Raw genomic sequence first — 20,473 nt, forward strand, 5'->3', positions numbered from 1 at the left:
GGTGACGGGGGGAGTGAAGAAACGGGTCGGCCGTATCCGCTGTCGGGCAGCTCGGCGGCGGATTGCAAGTGTGTAGGGCCCTTCAGTCTGCAGTTATGCCTTTCCAACAAATCATGTATCAGCTGTTATCTGTCTACTGCAAGTTATGACTGCAAATATCTGGTTACAGATCTACTGGTACCTCCACTGCTGCGAGTTGTTGTTACTACCAAAATATGGCATTTCTATGTGTGATGTTATGCGTAATGACCCCCAATGTTTATGCACCTTAACCCTGAATGTCTTTCACAGCTGAAATGTCTTTTGTTCATGTTATATTGTAATTTAGTCTTTTTGTTTTCTTCTTTCTTTAGTAAGAAGCCCTAATGATCTTCCTGGTGATGTAAGTGTGTATTTTTGTTGTATTTTTGGAAAAATATTTTGTACTTAAAGGGATTAAATTTGAGGCGTACAATAGTCATTTGCACCCTTTTTCAAATGTTTGAGGGTTTTTTTTTTTTTCTATTTAACTTCTATATACAGGTACAATCGATTTTCCGGCACCCGATGGTCCATCACCTCTTTTAATCCGGACACATCAGGTGCCGGTGGTAGATAGGTTGCGGGTGGGTTTTAAATAGGCAGCAGTAGGCTTGGTTAGGCTGCTGGGGGTGGATGGTGGAGAGAGTCAGGCTGTGGGGTGGGGAGTTGGGCTGCAGGGTTGGAGTTAGTCTGTGGGAGGCGTGCTGGGTAGAATTAGGCTGCAGGGAAAAGGGGGGGGGGGGGGGGGATCAGGATGCAGCCGACACCTCTGTTGCCAATATCACTGGTAATCTGACAAAACTGACATTCCGGCACAGTGCCAGGACAGAGGGTATCGGATTATCGGTGGTGTACCTGTATTACCAACTGTATAGTCTTAATCGCCTGTGATTAATAAACCATACAGGTTTTTTTTTTTTCTTGCATACAACCAGATAGGCAAGAAGGTGTTTTTCATCCACATCAATAATGAAGTTATTCTGAGCAAGGTGCTGGTAGTTAAGTACCCTTTATATTTTGATCGTCATGAGCTGCCACTACCTGTATGAAGTCCATCTTTCTAGAGAGAATAACAAATGGGTATCAGAAGACTGTTACCATTCTTCCTAGCAGCCTAAAGGTGGGTACACACTAGTAGATATGTCTGCAGATCAATTGATCTGCAGATATATGTATGGACGGATCGGGCAGTGTGTTCAGCATACACACTGCCCAATCAGTCGGGGACTGATGTCATGAACTGGGCGGGCGTGTACACACACCCGCCCAGTTCAGCTGTCAATCGTCGGCCGCCGCAGCATGTGTGCGGGCGGTCGGCCGACCGCCCCGTACACACACAGCGACGCACCAATATATCGGTAGATATATTGTCCGTCGGCTATGCTGCGCGGCCGACACGATACGTCTGTGAACGACGGAGTTCACAGACGTATCGGCCGTACACACTGGCCGACGGTCCCGCGATATATCGACCAGTGTGTACGGGCCTTAACAAATTGCAATACCTCGGAGTATCATGTTGTCAGATACTTGTGTAAAGGACCCCAAACCTGCTTCATGAAATCTCTTAAAATGGTAAATGTAATTTCTCTATCGTCCTAAGTGGATGCTGGGGTTCCTGAAAGGACCATGGGGAATAGCGGCTCCGCAGGAGACAGGGCACAAAAAAGTAAAGCTTTACTAGGTCAGGTGGTGTGCACTGGCTCCTCCCCCTATGACCCTCCTCCAGACTCCAGTTAGATTTTGTGCCCGAACGAGAAGGGTGCAATCTAGGTGGCTCTCCTAAAGAGCTGCTTAGAGAAAGTTTAGTTTAGGTTTTTTTCTTTACAGTGAGTCCTGCTGGCAACAGGATCACTGCAACGTGGGACTTAGGGGGAAAGTAGTAAACTCACCTGCATGCAGAGTGGATTTGCTGCTTGGCTACTGGACACCATTAGCTCCAGAGGGATCGAACACAGGCCCAGCCGTGGAGTCCGGTCCCGGAGCCGCGCCGCCGACCCCCTTGCAGATGCTGAAGCGTGAAGAGGTCCGGAAACCGGCGGCTGAAGACTCCTCAGTCTTCATAAGGTAGCGCACAGCACTGCAGCTGTGCGCCATTTTCCTCTCAGCACACTTCACTGGGCAGTCACTGAGGGTGCAGAGCGCTGGGGGGGGGCGCTCTGAGAGGCAAATATAAACCTTATACAAGGCTAAAAATACCTCACATATAGCCCATAGGGGCTATATGGAGATATTTAACCCCTGCCTGACTGGAAAAATAGCGGGAGAAGAACCCGCCGAAAAAGGGGCGGGGCCTATCTCAGCACACGGCGCCATTTTCTGTCACAGCTCCGCTGGTCAGAACGGCTCCCAGGTCTCTCCCCTGCACTGCACTACAGAAACAGGGTAAAACAGAGAGGGGGGGCACATTAATGGATATATATATATATATTAAAGCAGCTATAAGGGAGCACTTAATATAAGGATATCCCTTGTATATATAGCGCTTTGTGGTGTGTGCTGGCAGACTCTCCCTCTGTCTCCCCAAAAGGGCTAGTGGGTCCTGTCTTCATTAGAGCATTCCCTGTGAGTTTGCGGTGTGTGTCGGTACGTGGTGTCGACATGTATGAGGACGATATTGGTGTGGAGGCGGAGCAATTGCCAAATATGCAGATGTCACCCCCCAGGGGGTCGACACCAGAATGGATGCCTTTATTTGTGGAATTACGTGATGGTTTATCTTCCCTTAAACAGTCAGTTGAGGACATGAGGCGGCCGGACAATCAATTAATGCCTGTCCAGGCGCCTCAAACACCGTCAGGGGCTGTAAAACGCCCTTTGCCTCAGTCGGTCGACACAGACCCAGACACGGGCACTGATTCCAGTGACGACGGTAGAAATTCAAACGTATTTTCCAGTAGGGCCACACGTTATATGATTTTGGCAATGAAGGAGACGTTACATTTAGCTGATACTACAGATACCGTAAAACAGGGTATTATGTATGGTGTGAAAAAACTACAAACAGTTTTTCCTGAATCAGAAGAATTAAATGACGTGTGTGATGAAGCGTGGGTTGCTCCTGATAAAAAGTTGATAATTTCAAAAAAGTTATTGGCATTATACCCTTTCCCGCCAGAGGTTAGGGCGCGCTGGGAAACACCCCCTAAGGTGGACAAGGCGCTCACACGCTTATCCAAACAAGTGGCGTTACCCTCTCCTGAGACGGCCGCACTTAAGGATCCATCAGATAGAAAGATGGAAGTTATTCAAAAGAATATATACACACATGCAGGTGTTATACTACGACCAGCTATAGCAACTGCCTGGATGTGCAGTGCTGGAGTAGTTTGGTCAGAATCCCTGATTGAAAATATTGATACCCTAGATAGGGACAATGTTTTACTGTCGTTAGAACAAATAAAGGATGCATTTATCTATATGCGTGATGCACAGAGGGATATTTGCACACTGGCATCTCGGGTGAGTGCTATGTCCATTTCAGCCAGAAGAGCCTTATGGACACGACAGTGGACAGGCGATGCGGATTCAAAACGTCACATGGAGGTTTTGCCGTATAAAGGGGAGGAGTTATTTGGAGTTGGTCTATCAGACTTGGTGGCCACGGCTACTGCCGGGAAATCCACTTTTTTACCTCAAGTCACTCCCCAACAGAGAAAGGCACCGACCTTTCAACCGCAGCCTTTTCGCTCCTACAAAAATAAGAGAGCAAAGGGCTTGTCGTACCTGCCACGAGGCAGAGGAAGAGGGAAGAGACACCAACAGGCAGCTCCTTCCCAGGAACAGAAGCCCTCCCCGGCTCCTGCAAAAACCTCAGCATGACGCTGGGGCCTCTCAAGCGGACTCGGGGACAGTGGGGGGCCGTCTCAAAAATTACAGCGCGCAGTGATCTCACTCGCAGGTAGACCCCTGGATCCTGCAGATAATATCTCAGGGGTACAGGTTGGAATTAGAGACGGATCCTCCTCATCGTTTCCTGAAGTCTGCCTTACCAACCGTCTCTTCCGAAAGGGAGAGGGTGTTGGAAGCCATTCACAAGCTGTACGCTCAGCAGGTGATAGTCAAAGTACCCCTATTACAACAAGGAAAGGGGTATTATTCCACTCTATTTGTGGTACCGAAGCCGGATGGCTCGGTAAGGCCTATTCTAAATCTGAAGTCCTTGAACCTCTACATAAAAAAGTTCAAGTTCAAGATGGAGTCACTCAGAGCAGTGATAGCGAACCTGGAAGAAGGGGACTTTATGGTATCCTTGGACATCAAGGATGCGTATCTACACGTTCCGATTTACCCCGCACACCAGGGGTACCTCAGGTTCATTGTTCAAAACTGTCACTATCAGTTTCAGACGCTGCCGTTCGGATTGTCCACGGCGCCTCGGGTCTTTACCAAGGTAATGGCCGAGATGATGATTCTTCTTCGAAGAAAAGGCGTATTAGTTATCCCATACTTGGACGATCTCCTAATAAGGGCAAGGTCCAGAGAACAGCTGGAGACAGCTTTAGCACTATCTCAAGAGGTGCTAAGACAACACGGGTGGATTCTGAATATTCCAAAATCCCATTTAATCCCGACAACTCGTCTGCTGTTCCTAGGAATGATTCTGGACACGGTTCAGAAAAAGGTTTTCCTTCCAGAGGAAAAAGCCAAGGAGTTATCCGATCTGGTCAGGAACCTCCTAAAACCAGGAAAAGTGTCAGTACATCAATGCACAAGAGTCCTGGGAAAAATGGTGGCTTCTTACGAAGCAATTCCATTCGGCAGATTCCATGCAAGAATATTCCAAAGGGATCTGTTGGACAAATGGTCAGGGTCGCATCTGCAGATGCACCTGCGAATAACCCTGTCACCAAAGACAAGGGTGTCACTTCTGTGGTGGTTGCAGAAGGCTCACCTATTAGAAGGCCGCAGATTCGGCATTCAGGATTGGATCCTGGTGACCACGGACGCCAGCCTGAGAGGCTGGGGAGCAGTCACACAAGGAAGAAACTTCCAGGGAGTATGGACGAGTCTGGAAAAGTCTCTTCACATAAACATTCTGGAACTAAGAGCAATCTACAATGCTCTAAGCCAGGCGGAACTTCTCCTGCAAGGAAAGCCGGTGTTGATTCAGTCGGACAACATCACGGCGGTCGCCCATGTAAACAGGCAGGGCGGCACAAGAAGCAGGAGTGCAATGGCAGAAGCTGCCAAGATTCTTCGCTGGGCGGAGAATCACGTGATAGCACTGTCAGCAGTGTTCATCCCGGGCGTGGACAACTGGGAAGCAGACTTCCTCAGCAGACACGATCTTCATCCGGGAGAGTGGGGTCTACATCCAGAAGTCTTCAACATGTTAATAGACCGTTGGGAAAGACCAATTGTAGACATGATGGCGTCTCGCCTCAACAAGAAACTGGACAAATATTGCGCCAGGTCAAGAGATCCACAGGCAATAGCTGTGGACGCACTGGTAACTCCTTGGGTGTACCAGTCAGTGTATGTGTTTCCTCCTCTGCCGCTCATACCAAAGGTATTGAAGATCATACGGCAAAGAAGAGTAAGAACAATACTAGTGGTTCCGGATTGGCCGAGAAGGACTTGGTATCCGGAACTTCAAGAGATGCTCACGGACGAACCGTGGCCTCTACCTCTGAGAAGGGACCTGCTACAGCAGGGTCCCTGTCTTTTTCAAGACTTACCGCGGCTGCGTTTGACGGCATGGCGGTTGAACGCCAGATCCTAAAAGGGAAAGGCATTCCAGAAGAAGTCATTCCTACCTTGATTAAGGCACGGAAGGAAGTCACCGTGAAACATTATCACCGCATTTGGCGAAAATATGTAGCGTGGTGCGAGGATCGGAGGGTTCCGACGGAGGAATTCCAACTGGGTCGTTTCCTACATTTCCTGCAATCAGGATTATCTATGGGTCTCAAATTGGGATCCATTAAGGTTCAAATTTCGGCCCTGTCAATATTCTTCCAAAAAGAATTGGCCTCTGTCCCTGAGGTCCAGACTTTTGTCAAGGGAGTACTGCATATACAGCCTCCTGTGGTGCCTCCGGTGGCACCGTGGGATCTAAATGTAGTTTTAGATTTCCTCAAATCCCATTGGTTTGAACCATTGAAAAAGGTGGATTTGAAATATCTCACATTGAAAGTGACTATGTTACTAGCCCTGGCCTCTGCCAGGAGAGTATCTGAATTGGCGGCTTTATCTTATAAAAGTCCTTATCTAATCTTCCATTCGGATAGGGCAGAACTGCGGACTCGTCCGCATTTTCTCCCTAAAGTGGTATCAGCATTTCATCTGAACCAACCTATTGTGGTGCCTGCGGCCACTAGCGACTTGGAGGACTCCAAGTTGTTGGACGTTGTCAGAGCCTTAAAAATATACATTGCAAGGACGGCTGGAGTCAGAAAATCTGACTCGCTGTTTATATTGTATGCACCCAACAAGTTGGGCGCACCTGCTTCTAAGCAGTCGATTGCTCGTTGGATTTGTAACACAATTCAACTTGCACATTCTGTGGCAGGCCTGCCACAGCCTAAAACTGTAAAAGCCCACTCCACAAGGAAGGTGGGCTCATCTTGGGCGGCTGCCCGAGGGGTCTCGGCATTACAACTCTGCCGAGCAGCTACGTGGTCGGGGGAGAACACGTTTGTAAAATTTTACAAATTTGATACCCTGGCAAAGGAGGACCTGGAGTTCTCTCATTCGGTGCTGCAGAGTCATCCGCACTCTCCCGCCCGTTTGGGAGCTTTGGTATAATCCCCATGGTCCTTTCAGGAACCCCAGCATCCACTTAGGACGATAGAGAAAATAAGAATTTACTTACCGATAATTCTATTTCTCGGAGTCCGTAGTGGATGCTGGGCGCCCATCCCAAGTGCGGATTATCTGCAATACTTGTACATAGTTATTGTTAACTAATTCGGGTTATTGTTAAGGAGCCATCTTTAAGAGGCCCTTTCTGTTGTCATACTGTTAACTGGGTTTAGATCACGGGTTGTACGGTGTGATTGGTGTGGCTGGTATGAGTCTTACCCGGGATTCAAAATGCCTCCCTTATTGTGTATGCTCGTCCGGGCACAGTACCTAACTGGAGTCTGGAGGAGGGTCATAGGGGGAGGAGCCAGTGCACACCACCTGACCTAGTAAAGCTTTACTTTTTTGTGCCCTGTCTCCTGCGGAGCCGCTATTCCCCATGGTCCTTTCAGGAACCCCAGCATCCACTACGGACTCCGAGAAATAGAATTATCGGTAAGTAAATTCTTATTTTTAATTAGACTGAACAACCTTGGTGTTCATGGAAGAGCAGCTTGGAGGAAAGAGGAAACCCTTTTAAAAATAAAAAATAAAAAAAATGTTTAAGGGGGCTTGATGAGCAATCACACAGAACTGACAGTTATCTTCAGCATTTTTGCTGAAAAAGAAGAAAAAAATCTAGGATTTGGAATGTTTAAACCCTAACAGCATTAAGATGATGGTTTGTGGTACCTTAAGAGAGATGTACATTAAGAAATGTTTGCAAACCACGATAAAATGAAGCTGTGTCGTAAGAACTGGGACAAACTTTTTCAAATGTGATGTAATAGACTAATAAACTTGTGCATAAAATACAGGTTGAGTATCCCATATCCAAATATTCCGAAATACGGACTTTTTTGAGTAAGAGTGAGATAGTGAAACCTTTGTTTCTCTGACGTCCTAGTGGATGCTGGGAACTCCGTAAGGACCATGGGGAATAGCGGCTCCGCAGGAGACTGGGCACAAAAGTAAAGCTTTAGGACTACCTGGTGTGCACTGGCTCCTCCCCCTATGACCCTCCTCCAAGCCTCAGTTAGTTAGATTTTTGTGTCCGACCGAGAAGGGTGCACACTAGGGGCTCTCCTGAGCTTCTTAGTGAAAGTTTAGTTTTAGGTTTTTTATTTTCAGTGAGACCTGCTGGCAACAGGCTCACTGCATCGAGGGACTAAGGGGAGAAGAAGCGAACTCACCTGCGTGCAGAGTGGATTGGGCTTCTTAGGCTACTGGACACCATTAGCTCCAGAGGGACCGAACACAGGCCCAGCCTCGGAGTCCGGTCCCAGAGCCGCGCCGCCGGCCCCCTTACAGAGCCAGAAGCAAGAAGAGGTCCGGAAAATCGGCGGCAGAAGACATCCTGTCTTCACCAAGGTAGCGCACAGCACTGCAGCTGTGCGCCATTGCTCCTCAGCACACTTCACACTTCGGTCACTGAGGGTGCAGGGCGCTAGGGGGGGGCGCCCTGAGCAGCAATAAAAACACCTTGGCTGGCGAAAATACATCACATATAGCCCCCAGGGCTATATGGATGAATTTTAACCCCTGCCAGATTCCACAGAAAAACGGGAGAAAAGGCCGCCGAGAAGGGGGCGGAGCCTATCTCCTCAGCACACTGGCGCCATTTTCTCTCACAGCTCCGTTGGAGGGAAGCTCCCTGGCTCTCCCCTGCAGTTACTACACTACAGAAAGGGGTTAAAAAAGAGAGGGGGGCACTAATTAGGCGCAGTATAACAATACAGCAGCTATAAGGGGAAAAACACTTATATAAGGTTATCCCTGTGTATGTGTGTGTGTGTGTATATATATATATATATATATATATATCTATCGCGCTCTGGTGTGTGCTGGCATACTCTCCCTCTGTCTCCCCAAAGGGCTAGTGGGGTCCTGTCCTCTATCAGAGCATTCCCTGTGTGTGTGCTGTGTGTCGGTACGTTGTGTCGACATGTATGAGGAGGAAAATGATGTGGAGGCGGAGAAATTGCCTGTAACAGAGATGTCACCCCCTAGGGAGTCGACACCTGAGTGGATGAGCTTATGGAAGGAATATGTGACAGTGTCAGCTCTTTACAAAAGATTGATGACATGAGACAGCCGGCGACTCAGCCTGTGCCTGTCCAGGTGTCTCAAAAGCCATCAGGGGCTCTAAAACGCCCGTTACCGCAGATGGCAGATACAGACGCCGACACGGATATGGACTCCAGTGTCGACGATTAAGAGACCAATGTGACTTGCAGTAGGGCCACACGTTACATGATTGAGGCTATGGAAAATGTTTTTACACATTTCTGATAATACCATTACCACTAAAAAGGGTATTATGTTGGGTGAGAAAAAACTGCCTGTAGTTTTTCCTGCATCTGAGGAATTAAATGAAGTGTGTGATGATGCGTAGTTTTTCCCCGATAAAAACTGTTAATTGCTAAAAAGTTATTAGCATCATACCCCTTCCCGCCAGAGGATAGGGCACGTTGGGAAACACCCCCTAGGGTGAATAAAGCGCTCACACGCTTGTCTAAACAGGTAGCACTACCGTCCCCGGATACGGCCGCCCTTAAGGAACCTGCTGACAGAAAGCAGTAAAATGTATATACACTCACACGGGTGTGATACTGCGACCAGCAATCGCCTCAGCCTGGATGTGCAGTGCTGGGGTGGCTTGGTCGGATTCCCTGACTGACAATATTGATACCCTAGATAGGGACAGTATATTACTGACTATAGAGCATTTGAAAGATGCATTTCTATATATGCGTGATGCACAGAGGGATATTTGCCGACTGGCATCAAGAGTAAGTGTGCTGTCCATTTCTGCCAGAAGAGGGTTATGGACAAGACAGTGGTCAGGTGATGCTGATTCCAAAAGGCATATGGAAGTATCGCCTTATAAAAGGGAGGAGTTATTTGGGGTAGGTCTAACAGACCTGGTGGCCACGGCAACGGCTGGGAAATCCACATTTTTACCCCAGGTAGCCTCTCAACATAAGAAGACGCCTTATTATCAGGCGCAGTCCTTTGGGCCCCATAAGGGCAAGGGGGCAAAAGGCTCCTCATTTCTGCCCTGTGGCAGAGGGAGAGGAAAAAGGCTGCAGCAAACAGCCAGTTCCCAGGAACAGAAGCCCTCTCCCGTTTTCTGCCAAGTCCTCAGCATGACGCTGGGGCTTTACAAGCGGACTCAGGCACGGTGGGGGCCCGTCTCAAAAATATCAGCGTGCAGTGGGCTCACTCACAGGTGGACCCCTGGATCCTTCAGGTGGTATCTCAGGGGTACAAATTGGAATTCGAGACGTCTCCCCTTCGCCGTTTCCTAAAGTCTGCTTTACCGACGTCTCCCTCCGACAGGGAGGCGGTATGGGAAGCCATTCACAAGCTGTATTCCCAGCAGGTGATAATCAAGGTACCCCTCCTACAACAGGGAAAGGGGTATTATTCCACGCTGTTTGTGGTACCGAAGCCGGACGGCTCGGTGAGACCTAATTTAAATCTGAAATCCTTGAACACTTACATACAAAGGTTCAAATTCAAGATGGAGTCACTCAGAGCGGTGATTGCAAACCGGGAAGAAGGGGATTATATGGTGTCTCTGGACATCAAGGATGCTTATCTCCATGTCCCAATTTACCCTTCTCACCAAGGGTACCTCAGGTTTGTGGTACAGAACTGTCACTATCAGTTTCAGACGCTGCCGTTTGGTTTGTCCATGGCACCCCGGGTCTTTACCAAAGTAATTTGCCGAAATGATGATACTCCTTCGAAGGAAGGGAGTTTTAATTATCCCTTACTTGGACGATCTCCGGATAAGGGCAAGATCCAGGGAACAGTTGGTAGTCGGGGTAGCACTATCTCAAGTAGTGTTGCGGCAGCACGGTTGGATTCTTAATATTCCAAAATCGCAGCTGATCCCAACGACACGTCTTCTATTCCTAAGGATGATCCTGGACACAGTCCAGAAAAAGGTGTTTCTCCAGGAGGAGAAAGCCAGGGAGTTATCCGAACTAGTCAGAAACCTCCTAAAACCAGGCCAAGTATCAGTGCACAAGGGTCCTGAGAAAAATGGTGGCTTCCTACGAAGCAATTCCATTCGGCAGATTCCACGCAAGAACTTTCCAGTGGGACCTGCTGGAAAAATGGTCCGGATTGCATCTTCAGATGCATCAGCGGATAACCCTGTCACCAAAGACAAGGGTGTCTCTCCTGTGGTGGTTGCAGAGTGCTCATCTTCTAGAGGGCACAGATTCGGCATTCAGGACTGGGTCCTGTTGACCACGGATGCCAGCCTGCGAGGCTGGGGAGCAGTCACGCAGGGAAGAAATTTCCAGGGCTTGTGGTCAAGCCTGGATACATCACTTCACATAAATATCTTGGAGCTAAGGGCCATTTACAATGCCCTAAGCCAAGCAAGACCTCTGCTTCAAGGTCAGCCGGTGCTGATCCAGTCGGACAACATCACGGCAGTCGCCCACGTAAACAGACAGGGCGGCACAAGAAGCAGGAGGGCAATGGCAGAAGCTGCAAGGATTTTTCGCTGGGCGGAAAATCATGTGATAGCATTGTCAGCAGTGTTCATTCCGGGAGTGGACAACTGGGAAACAGACTTCCTCAGCAGAAGTCTTCCACATGATTGTAAACCGCCTAAACAAAAAATTGGACAGGTATTGCGCCAGGTCAAGGGACCCTCGGGCAATAGCTGTGGACGCTCTGGTGACACCGTGGGTGTACCAGTCAGTGTGTGTTTTCCCTCCTCTTCCTCTCATACCAAAAGTACTGAGAATTATAAGACGGAGGGGAGTAAGAACTGTACTTGTGGCTCCGGATTGGCCAAGAAGGACTTGGTACCCGGAGCTTCAGGAGATGCTCACGGAGGACCCGTGGCCTCTACCTCTAAGAAGGGACCTGCTCCATCAAGGACCCTGTCTATACCAAGACTTACCGCGGCTGCGTTTGACGGCAGGGCGGTTGAACGCCGGATCCTGAAGGAAAAAGGCATTCCGGATGAAGTCATCCCTACCCTGATCAAAGCCAGGAAGGATGTAACCGCAAAGCATTATCACCGCATCTGGCGAAAATATGTTGCGTGGTGCGAGGCCAGTAAGGCCCCGATGGAGGAATTTCAACTAGGTCGATTCCTGCATTTCCTGCAAACAGGAGTGTCTATGGGCCTAAAATTGGGGTCCATTAAGGTTCAAATTTCGGCCCTGTCAATTTTTTTCCAGAAAGAACTAGCTTCAGTTCCTGAAGTTCAGACGTTTGTAAAAGGGGTACTGCATATACAGCCTCCTTTTGGTGCCTCCAGTGGCACCTTGGGATCTCAATGTAGTTTTGGGGTTCCTAAAGTCACAATGGTTTGAACCACTTGAATCTGTGGAGTTAAAGTATCTCACATGGAAAGTGGTCATGCTGTTGGCCCTGGCCTCGGCCAGGCGCGTGTCAGAATTGGCGGCTTTATCCTGTAAAAGCCCTTATCTGATCTTCCATTCAGACAGGGCGGAATTGAGGACTCGTCCTCATTTTCTCCCTAAGGTGGTTTCAGCGTTTCATCTGAACCAACCTATTGTGGTACCTGCGGCTACTAGTGACTTGGAGGACTCCAAGTTGTTGGACATATTCAGGGCCCTGAAAATATGTTTCCAGGACGGCTGGAGTCAGAAAATCTGACTCGCTGTTTATCCTGTATGCACCCAACAAGTTGGGTGCTCCTGCTTCTAAGCAGACTATTGCTCGTTGGATTTGTAATACAATTCAGCTTGCACATTCTGTGGCAGGCCTGCCACAGCCAAAATCTGTAAAAGCCCATTCCACAAGGAAGGTGGGCTCATCTTGGGCGGCTGCCCGAGGGGTCTCGGCTTTACAACTTTGCCGAGCAGCTACTTGGTCAGGGGCAAACACGTTTGCAAAATTCTACAAATTTGATACCCTGGCTGAGGAGGACCTGGAGTTCTCTCATTCGGTGCTGCAGGGTCATCCGCACTCTCCCGCCCGTTTGGGAGCTTTGATATAATCCCCATGGTCCTTACGGAGTTCCCAGCATCCACTAGGACGTCAGAGAAAATAAGAATTTACTTACCGATAATTCTATTTCTCGTAGTCCGTAGTGGATGCTGGGCGCCCATCCCAAGTGCGGATTGTCTGCAATACTTGTACATAGTTATTGTTAACTAAATCGGGTTATTGTTGTTGTGAGCCATCTATCCAGAGGCTCCTCTGTTATCATACTGTTAACTGGGTTCAGATCACAGGTTGTACGGTGTGATTGGTGTGGCTGGTATGAGTCTTACCCGGGATTCATAAATCCTTCCTTATTGTGTACGCTCGTCCGGGCACAGTATCCTAACTGAGGCTTGGAGGAGGGTCATAGGGGGAGGAGCCAGTGCACACGAGGTAGTCCTAAAGCTTTACTTTTGTGCCCAGTCTCCTGCGGAGCCGCTATTCCCCATGGTCCTTACGGAGTTCCCAGCATCCACTACGGACTACGAGAAATAGAATTATCGGTAAGTAAATTCTTATTTTTTTGATGGCTCAATGCACACAAACTTTGTTTAATACACAAAGTTATTAAAAATATTGTATTAAATGACCTTCAGCCTGTGTGTATAAGGTGTATATGAAACATAAATGAATTGTGTGAATGTACACACACTTTGTTTAATGCACAAAGTTATAAAAAATATTGGTTAAAATTACCTTCAGGCTGTGTGTATAAGTTGTATATGAAACATAAATGCATTCTGTGCTTAGACTTGGGTCCCCGGGCGCCCTGAGCAGCAATAAAAACACCTTGGCTGGCAAATATATCACAATATATAGCCCCAGAGGCTATATATGTGATAAATACCCCTGCCAGAATACTCTAAAAAAGCGGGAGAAAAGTCTGCGAAAAAGGGGCGGAGCCATCTCCCTCAGCACACTGGCGCCATTTTCTCTTCACAGTGCAGCTGGAAGACGGCTCTCCCCTGTAGTTTTCAGGCTCAAAGGGTTAAAAAGAGAGGGGGGGCACAAAATTTAGGCGCAATATTGTTTATACAAGCAGCTATTGGGGGGAAAATCACTCGGTTATAGTGTTAATCCCTGCATTATATAGCGCTCTGGTGTGTGCTGGCATACTCTCTCTCTCTGTCTCCCCAAAGGACTTTGTGGGGTCCTGTCCTCAGTCAGAGCATTCCCTGTGTGTGTGCTGTGTGTCGGTACGGCTGTGTCGACATGTGGGATGAGGAAGGTTACGTGGAGGTGGAGCAGAGGCCGATAAATGGGATGTCGTCCCCTGTGGGGCCGACACCAGAGTGGATGGATAGGTGGAAGGTATTAACCGACAATGTCAACTCCTTACAAGGCTGGATGACGTAAAACAGCTGTGGGACAGCCGGCATCTCAGCCCGCGCCTGCCCAGGTGTCTCAAAGGCCATCAGGGGCTCAAAAAAGCGCCCGTTACCTCAGATGGCAGACACCGATGTCGACACGGAGTCTGACTCCAGTGTCGACGAGGTTGAGACATATACACAATCCACTAGGAACATCCGTTACATGATCTCGGCAATGAAAAATGTGTTACGCATTTCTGACATGAACCCAAGTACCACATAAAAGGGGTTTTATTTTTGGGGAGAAAAAGCAGCCAGTGTTTTGTTCCCCCATCAGATGAATGAATGAAGTGTGTAAAGTAGCGTGGGTTCCCCCAATAAGAAACTGGTAATTTCTAAAAAGTTACTGATGGCGTACCCTTTCCCGCCAGAGGATAGGTCACGTTGGGAGATATCCCCTAGGGTGGATAAGGCGCTCACACGTTTGTCAAAAAAGGTGGCACTGCCGTCTTAGGATACGGCCACCTTGAAGGAGCCTGCTGATAAAAAACAGGAGGCTATCCTGAAGTCTGTATATACACACTCAGGTTATATACTGAGACCTGCAATTGCCTCAGCATAAATAGTGCTGCTGCAGCGTGGTCCGATACCCTGTCAGATAATATTAATACTCTAAGACAGGGATAATAGTTTGCTAACATAGAGCATATTAAATTTGCCGGCTGGCATCCAGAATAAATGCAATGTCCATTCTGCCAGGAGGGTATTAGAAACCCGGCAGTGGACAGGTGATGCTGCCTATAAAAGGCACATGGAGATTCTGCATTATAAGGGTGAGGAATTGTTTGGGGATGGTCTCTGGGACCTCGTATCCACAGCAACAGCTGGGAAGAAATTTTTTTTTACCTCAGGTTTCCTCACAGCTTAAGAAAGCACCGTATTTTCAGGTACAGTCCTTTCGGCTTCAGAAAAGCAAGCGGATCAAAGGCGCTTCCTTTCTGCACAGAGACAAGGGAAGAAGGAAAAAGCTGCACCAGCAGCCAGTTCCCAGGATCAAAAATCTTCCCCCGCTTCCTCTGAGTCCACCGCTTGACGTTGGGGCTCCACAGGTGGAGACAGGTGCGGTAGGGGCGCGTCTCGGGAACTTCAGGGACCAGTGGGTTTGCCCACAGGTGGATCCCTAGGTTCTGCAAATAGTATCACAGGGATACAGGCTGGAGTTCGAGGCGACTCCCCCTCGCCGTTAGCTCACCTCAGCCTTGCATGCTGCCCTCAGAGAAAGGTAGTACTGGCGGCAATTCACAAGCTGCACCTCCAGCAGGTGAAATCAAGGTACCCCTCCTTCAACAAGGCCGGGGTTACTATTCCAAAATGTTGTGGTACCGAAACCAGACGGTTCGGTGAGACCCATTCTAAAATTGAAAGCCTTGAACACTTTTATATACGAAGGTTCAAGTTCGAAATGGAATCGCTCAGGGTGATTATTGCAAGCCTGGAGAATTTCATGGTATCACTGGACATCAAGGATGCTTACCTGCATGTCCCTATTTACCCTCTTCACCAGGAGTACCTCAAAATTGTGGTACAGGATTGTCATTACCAATTCCAGACGTTGCCGTTGGTCTGTCCCAGACACCGAGGTATTTACCAAGGTAATGGCCGAAATAATTATCCCGTACTTGGACGATCTCCTTATAAAGGCGAGGTCCAGGGAGCAGTTGTTCGGCGGAGTAGCACTATCTCGGGAAGTGCTACAACAGCACTGCTGGATTCTGAATATCCAAAGTCGCAGCTGGTTCCTACGACGCGTCTACTGTTCCTGAGTATGGTTCTGGACACAGAACAGGATAAAAAGGGTTTCTCCCGGAGGAGAAGTCCAAGGAGTTGTCGTCTTTAGAGAGACCTCCTAATACGTATACAGGTGTCGGTGCATCAATGCACGCGAGCCCTGGGAAGGATGGTAGCTTCTTACGAAGAAATTCCATTCGCCAGGTCCCATACAAGGATTTTCCAGTGGGATCTGTTGGACATGTGGTCTGGGTCGCATCTTCAGATGCATCGGCGGATAACCCTGTCTCCAAGGGCCAGGGTGTCGCTGTTGTGGTGGCTGCAGAGTGCTCATCTTCTAGGGGGCCGCAGATTCGGCATACAGGACTGGGTCCTGGTGACCACGGATGCCAGCCTTCGAGGCTGGGGGGCAGTCACACAGGGAAGAAACTTCCAAGGCTATGGAAAAGTCAGGAGACTTCCCTACACATAAATATTCTGGAACTAAGGGCCATTTACAATGCCCTAAGTCAGGCTAGACCCCTGCTTCAACACCGGCCGGTGCTGATCCAGTCAGACAACATCACGGCGGTCGCTCATGTAAACGACAGGGCGGCACAAGAAGCAGGATGGCGATGGCAGAAGCCACAAGGATTCTCCGATGGGCGGAAAATCATGTGTTAGCACTGTCAGCAGTGTTCATTCCCGGAGTGGACAACTGAGAAGCAGATGGGGACTTCATCCAGAAGTCTTCCAAATGATTGTACACCGTTGGGAAAGGCCACAGGTGGACATGATGGCGTCCTGCCTCAACTAAAAGTTACAAAGATATTGCGCCAGGTCAAGGACCCTCAGGCGATAGCTGTGGACGCTCTGGTAACACCGTGGGTGTACCAGTCGGTGTATGTGTTCCCTTCTCTGCCTCTCTTACCCAGGGTAATGAGAATAATGAGAGGAGTAAGAACTATACTCATTGTTCCGGGTGGGCCAAGAAGAGCTTGGTAACCAGAACTGCAAGAAATGATCTCAGAGGACCCATGGCCTCTGCCGCTCAGACAGGACCTGCTGCAGCAGGGGGCCTGTCTGTTCCAAGACGTACCGCGGCTGCGTTGGACGGCATGGCGGTTGAACGCCGGATCCTGAAGGAAAAGGGAATTCCGGAGGAAGTTATCCCTACGCTATTTAAAGCTAGGAAAGAAGTGAACGCTAACCATTATCACCGCATATGGCGGAAATATGTTGCGTACTGTGAGGCCAGGAAGGCCCCAAAGGAGAAATTTCAGCTAGGTCGATTTCTGCACTTCCTACAGTCAGAGGTGACTATGGGCCTACAATTGGGTTCCATTAAGGTCCAGATTTCGGCTCTATCGATTTTCTTCCAAAATGGAACTGGCTTCACTGCCTGAAGTTCAGACTTTTGTTAAGGGAGGGCTGCATAGTCAGCCCCCGTTTGTGCCTCCAGTGGCACCGTGGGATCTCAACGTAGTGTTGGATTTCCTGAAGTCGCATTGGGTTGAGCCACTTAAATCCGTGGAGCTATAATACCTCACGTGGAAAGTGGTCATTCTGTGGGCCTTGGCGTCGGCCAGGCGTGGATCAGAATTGACAAAAGCCCTTATCTGTATTTTATATGGGAAAGGCGAAATTGAGGACTCGTTCCCAATTCCTTCCTAAGGTGGTATCAGTTTTTCATGTGAAACAACCTATTGTGGTGCCTGCGGCTACTTGGGACTTGGAGGATTCCAAGTTACTGAACGTAGTCAGGGCCCTGAAAAGTATATGTTTCCAGGACAGCTGGAGTCAGGAAGACTGACTCGCTATTTATCCTGTATGCACCCAACAAGCTTGGGTGCTCCTGCTTCTAAGCAGACGATTGCTCGCTGGATCTGTAGCTCGATTCAACTTGCACATTCTGCGGCTGGACTGCCGCACCCTAAATCTGTAAAAGCCCATTCCACGAGGAAAGTGGGCTCTACTTGGGCGGCTGCCCGAGGGGTCTCGGCTTTACAACTTTGCCGAGCTGCTACTTGGTCAGGGGCAAACACGTTTGCAAAATTCTACAAATTTGATACCCTGGCTGAGGAAGACCTTGAGTTCTCTCATTCGGTGCTGCAGAGTCATCCGCACTCTCCCGCCCGTTTGGGAGCTTTGGTATAATCCCCATGGTCCTTACGGAGTCCCCAGCATCCACTAGGACGTCAGAGAAAATAAGATTTTACTCACCGGTAAATCTATTTCTCGTAGTCCGTAGTGGATGCTGGGCGCCCGTCCCAAGTGCGGACTGTCTGCAATACTTGTATATAGTTATCATTAACTAAAAGGGTTATTGTTGAGCCATCTGTTGAGAGGCTCTGTTATGTTCATACTGTTAACTGGGTATCATATTACGAGTTATACGGTGTGATTGGTGTGGCTGGTATGAGTCTTACCCGGGATTCAAAATCCTTCCTTATTGTGTCAGCTCTTCCGGGCACAGTATCCTAACTGAGGTCTGGAGGAGGGTCATAGTGGGAGGAACCAGTGCACACCAGGTAGTCCTGAATCTTTCTTAGCTGTGCCCAGTCTCCTGCGGAGCCGCTATTCCCCATGGTCCCTTACGGAGTCCCCAGCATCCACTACGGACTACGAGAAATAGATTTACCGGTGAGTAAAATCTTATTTTTTTTGGACAAGTGAGTGCCCATTTACGATAGAGATATAGATATATATTCTATAGATAGATATATGCAAATACCACTGATTCATCACAATCTCCTGAACCATAAAGGCTAGTAAATTGGACAGTAGTTTGCTTTTGTGACTGCACCCACTAAGAAGGGATTTTTCAAAATTCCACCCACGAAGGGGTTAAAAGGGGCAAGATAATTCCACCACCCTTCCCTCACAGAGAAGAGTTAAGACACCCCACCCACCCAGGGCTATAAAGAATGCTTGGTGCCGGCGATACCAAGTCGCAGAGGGGGGAGGACACAATGCTCTGTTCCTGGACTTCCTTGCAGTGACCGTTTTGGAACAGTTAATTATTCAAATAGGGGAGCCACACTCGGCTATGTTTGACAGTGTTTAGGGGTGGCAGTTGATGTGGCTCTGCTATTTGAATAATGTACTGCTCTAACACTGCCATTGGCAAGGAAGTGCAGCCTTATGGTTTAGGAGATTTTGTGATGAGTCAGTGGTATTTGCTATATGTAGAGATGTATATATATTAATAAATATATATTAGTTTGTATGTATTGTAACACTTTGTATACAGATTCAGACTCTGTCATACAGATATACAAGTGTTGCTTTTCAAATTAATCGTCAGTCTCCTGGTGCATCCAAGTTGCATTCTCACTAAGACATTTTTGGGTAAAAAGTAGCACAGCGCTGCTATAGTTGCAGCGGACCTGGCGCGCTCAGGGCGTCTGTTTGACACGACTACAGCAATAATGTGTGAGGACACATCTGTATTAGGCCATAATTACATATTTGATAGAAGGTGTACTTTTATGGCTGCAACCAAGTTGTATCTGTGGATAAATGTAACTATAGATTGTACTACATTATAGGTAGTGCAATTCTATATTAACACAAGTGCAGGAATCTATAGTATTGATCCATGTGGTATAGAGCAATAGGTTCATTCTATGATCAGCTGTGTAATTGATAAATTGCAGAAATACTGAGTGGAGCGCTCAGTATTTTTGCATTTTATCAATTACACAGCTGATGAAATCGTAATCCTTTTTATGAAACAATAATTGTCTATATATGATATATAGCAGTTGCTCAGTATTTTATATAGCAGTGGTATAAAACTAATTTTGTTTTTGTATATATTGATATAGTAGTATTAAGTACTCTCTTTGAAAGCACAAAATGGTTGTATGTCTGCTTTTTCTGGAACACAGCCCAGCGTGGCTTGCTGCTGACTTCTGCCTGCACAATGAGATACCCTTGAATTAGTAGTAGTTGACCCAGGGTTTAAGACAAGTGATGGTGCTATGAAGTCTTTTTGGATTTGCATATCTGTACTGTTCCTGCATCATTGTGTGCTTTATCCATATAATTACATTGGATTTTGAGTTGCTTCACAAAATACATATTAGGCTACAATTTTGTGCTCAAAGTGTACATTTTTGCTGCAAAGTACTACCTACTCTTGCTGAGACGTAAGATGACTTAAAAGTGAACTTTAAGCCCCTCAATGTTCTGTATGCCTGCATACTGTAAAAAGTTTTAGTTTTATTCAGTTTGTAAGATGGACATTGCAATATGAACCTTATTAATGGAGTTTCTAAATGCTATTAGAATCCGGGCATATTTAAGCGTAATGGATTATTCTAGTTAAAAAGAAATTTTAATAATTGGATCAGTGTCTACTTTGAATACATGACCGTTCAGAGCTAGGGCCAAACAACTTGGTGCTAAGAGTGGCTTTATGAATAATAATAATGTGCTCAGTTAGTTTTACAGAATACATCGTAAATATGGTTGCTTCATTGTAAAGGGACAGAATGTCTTGTGAGGAACTCAACTTGTTGGGTGCTCTCAGGGGGTGGTCTTTAGTATGCCGACTGACGGGATCCCGGCGCACAGTATACCGGCGCCGGCATCCCGAC

At 47.8% G+C, this 20,473-nt stretch overlaps 1 protein-coding gene across 1 annotated transcript in view; it reads left to right on the plus strand.

The window, feature by feature from the left end:
• The window catches only part of LEMD3 (LEM domain containing 3), a 171,425-nt gene that overhangs the window by 31,848 nt on the left and 119,104 nt on the right, over positions 1 to 20,473 (plus strand). The window contains exon 2 of the mRNA XM_063927554.1: positions 354 to 382. Within this exon, the coding sequence (XP_063783624.1) occupies positions 354 to 382 (29 nt within the window). The remainder of the gene's footprint in view (positions 1 to 353; positions 383 to 20,473) is intronic.

Source organism: Pseudophryne corroboree, chromosome 6, assembly GCF_028390025.1.
Source record: "Pseudophryne corroboree isolate aPseCor3 chromosome 6, aPseCor3.hap2, whole genome shotgun sequence".
NCBI classification, from domain to species: domain Eukaryota; kingdom Metazoa; phylum Chordata; class Amphibia; order Anura; family Myobatrachidae; genus Pseudophryne; species Pseudophryne corroboree.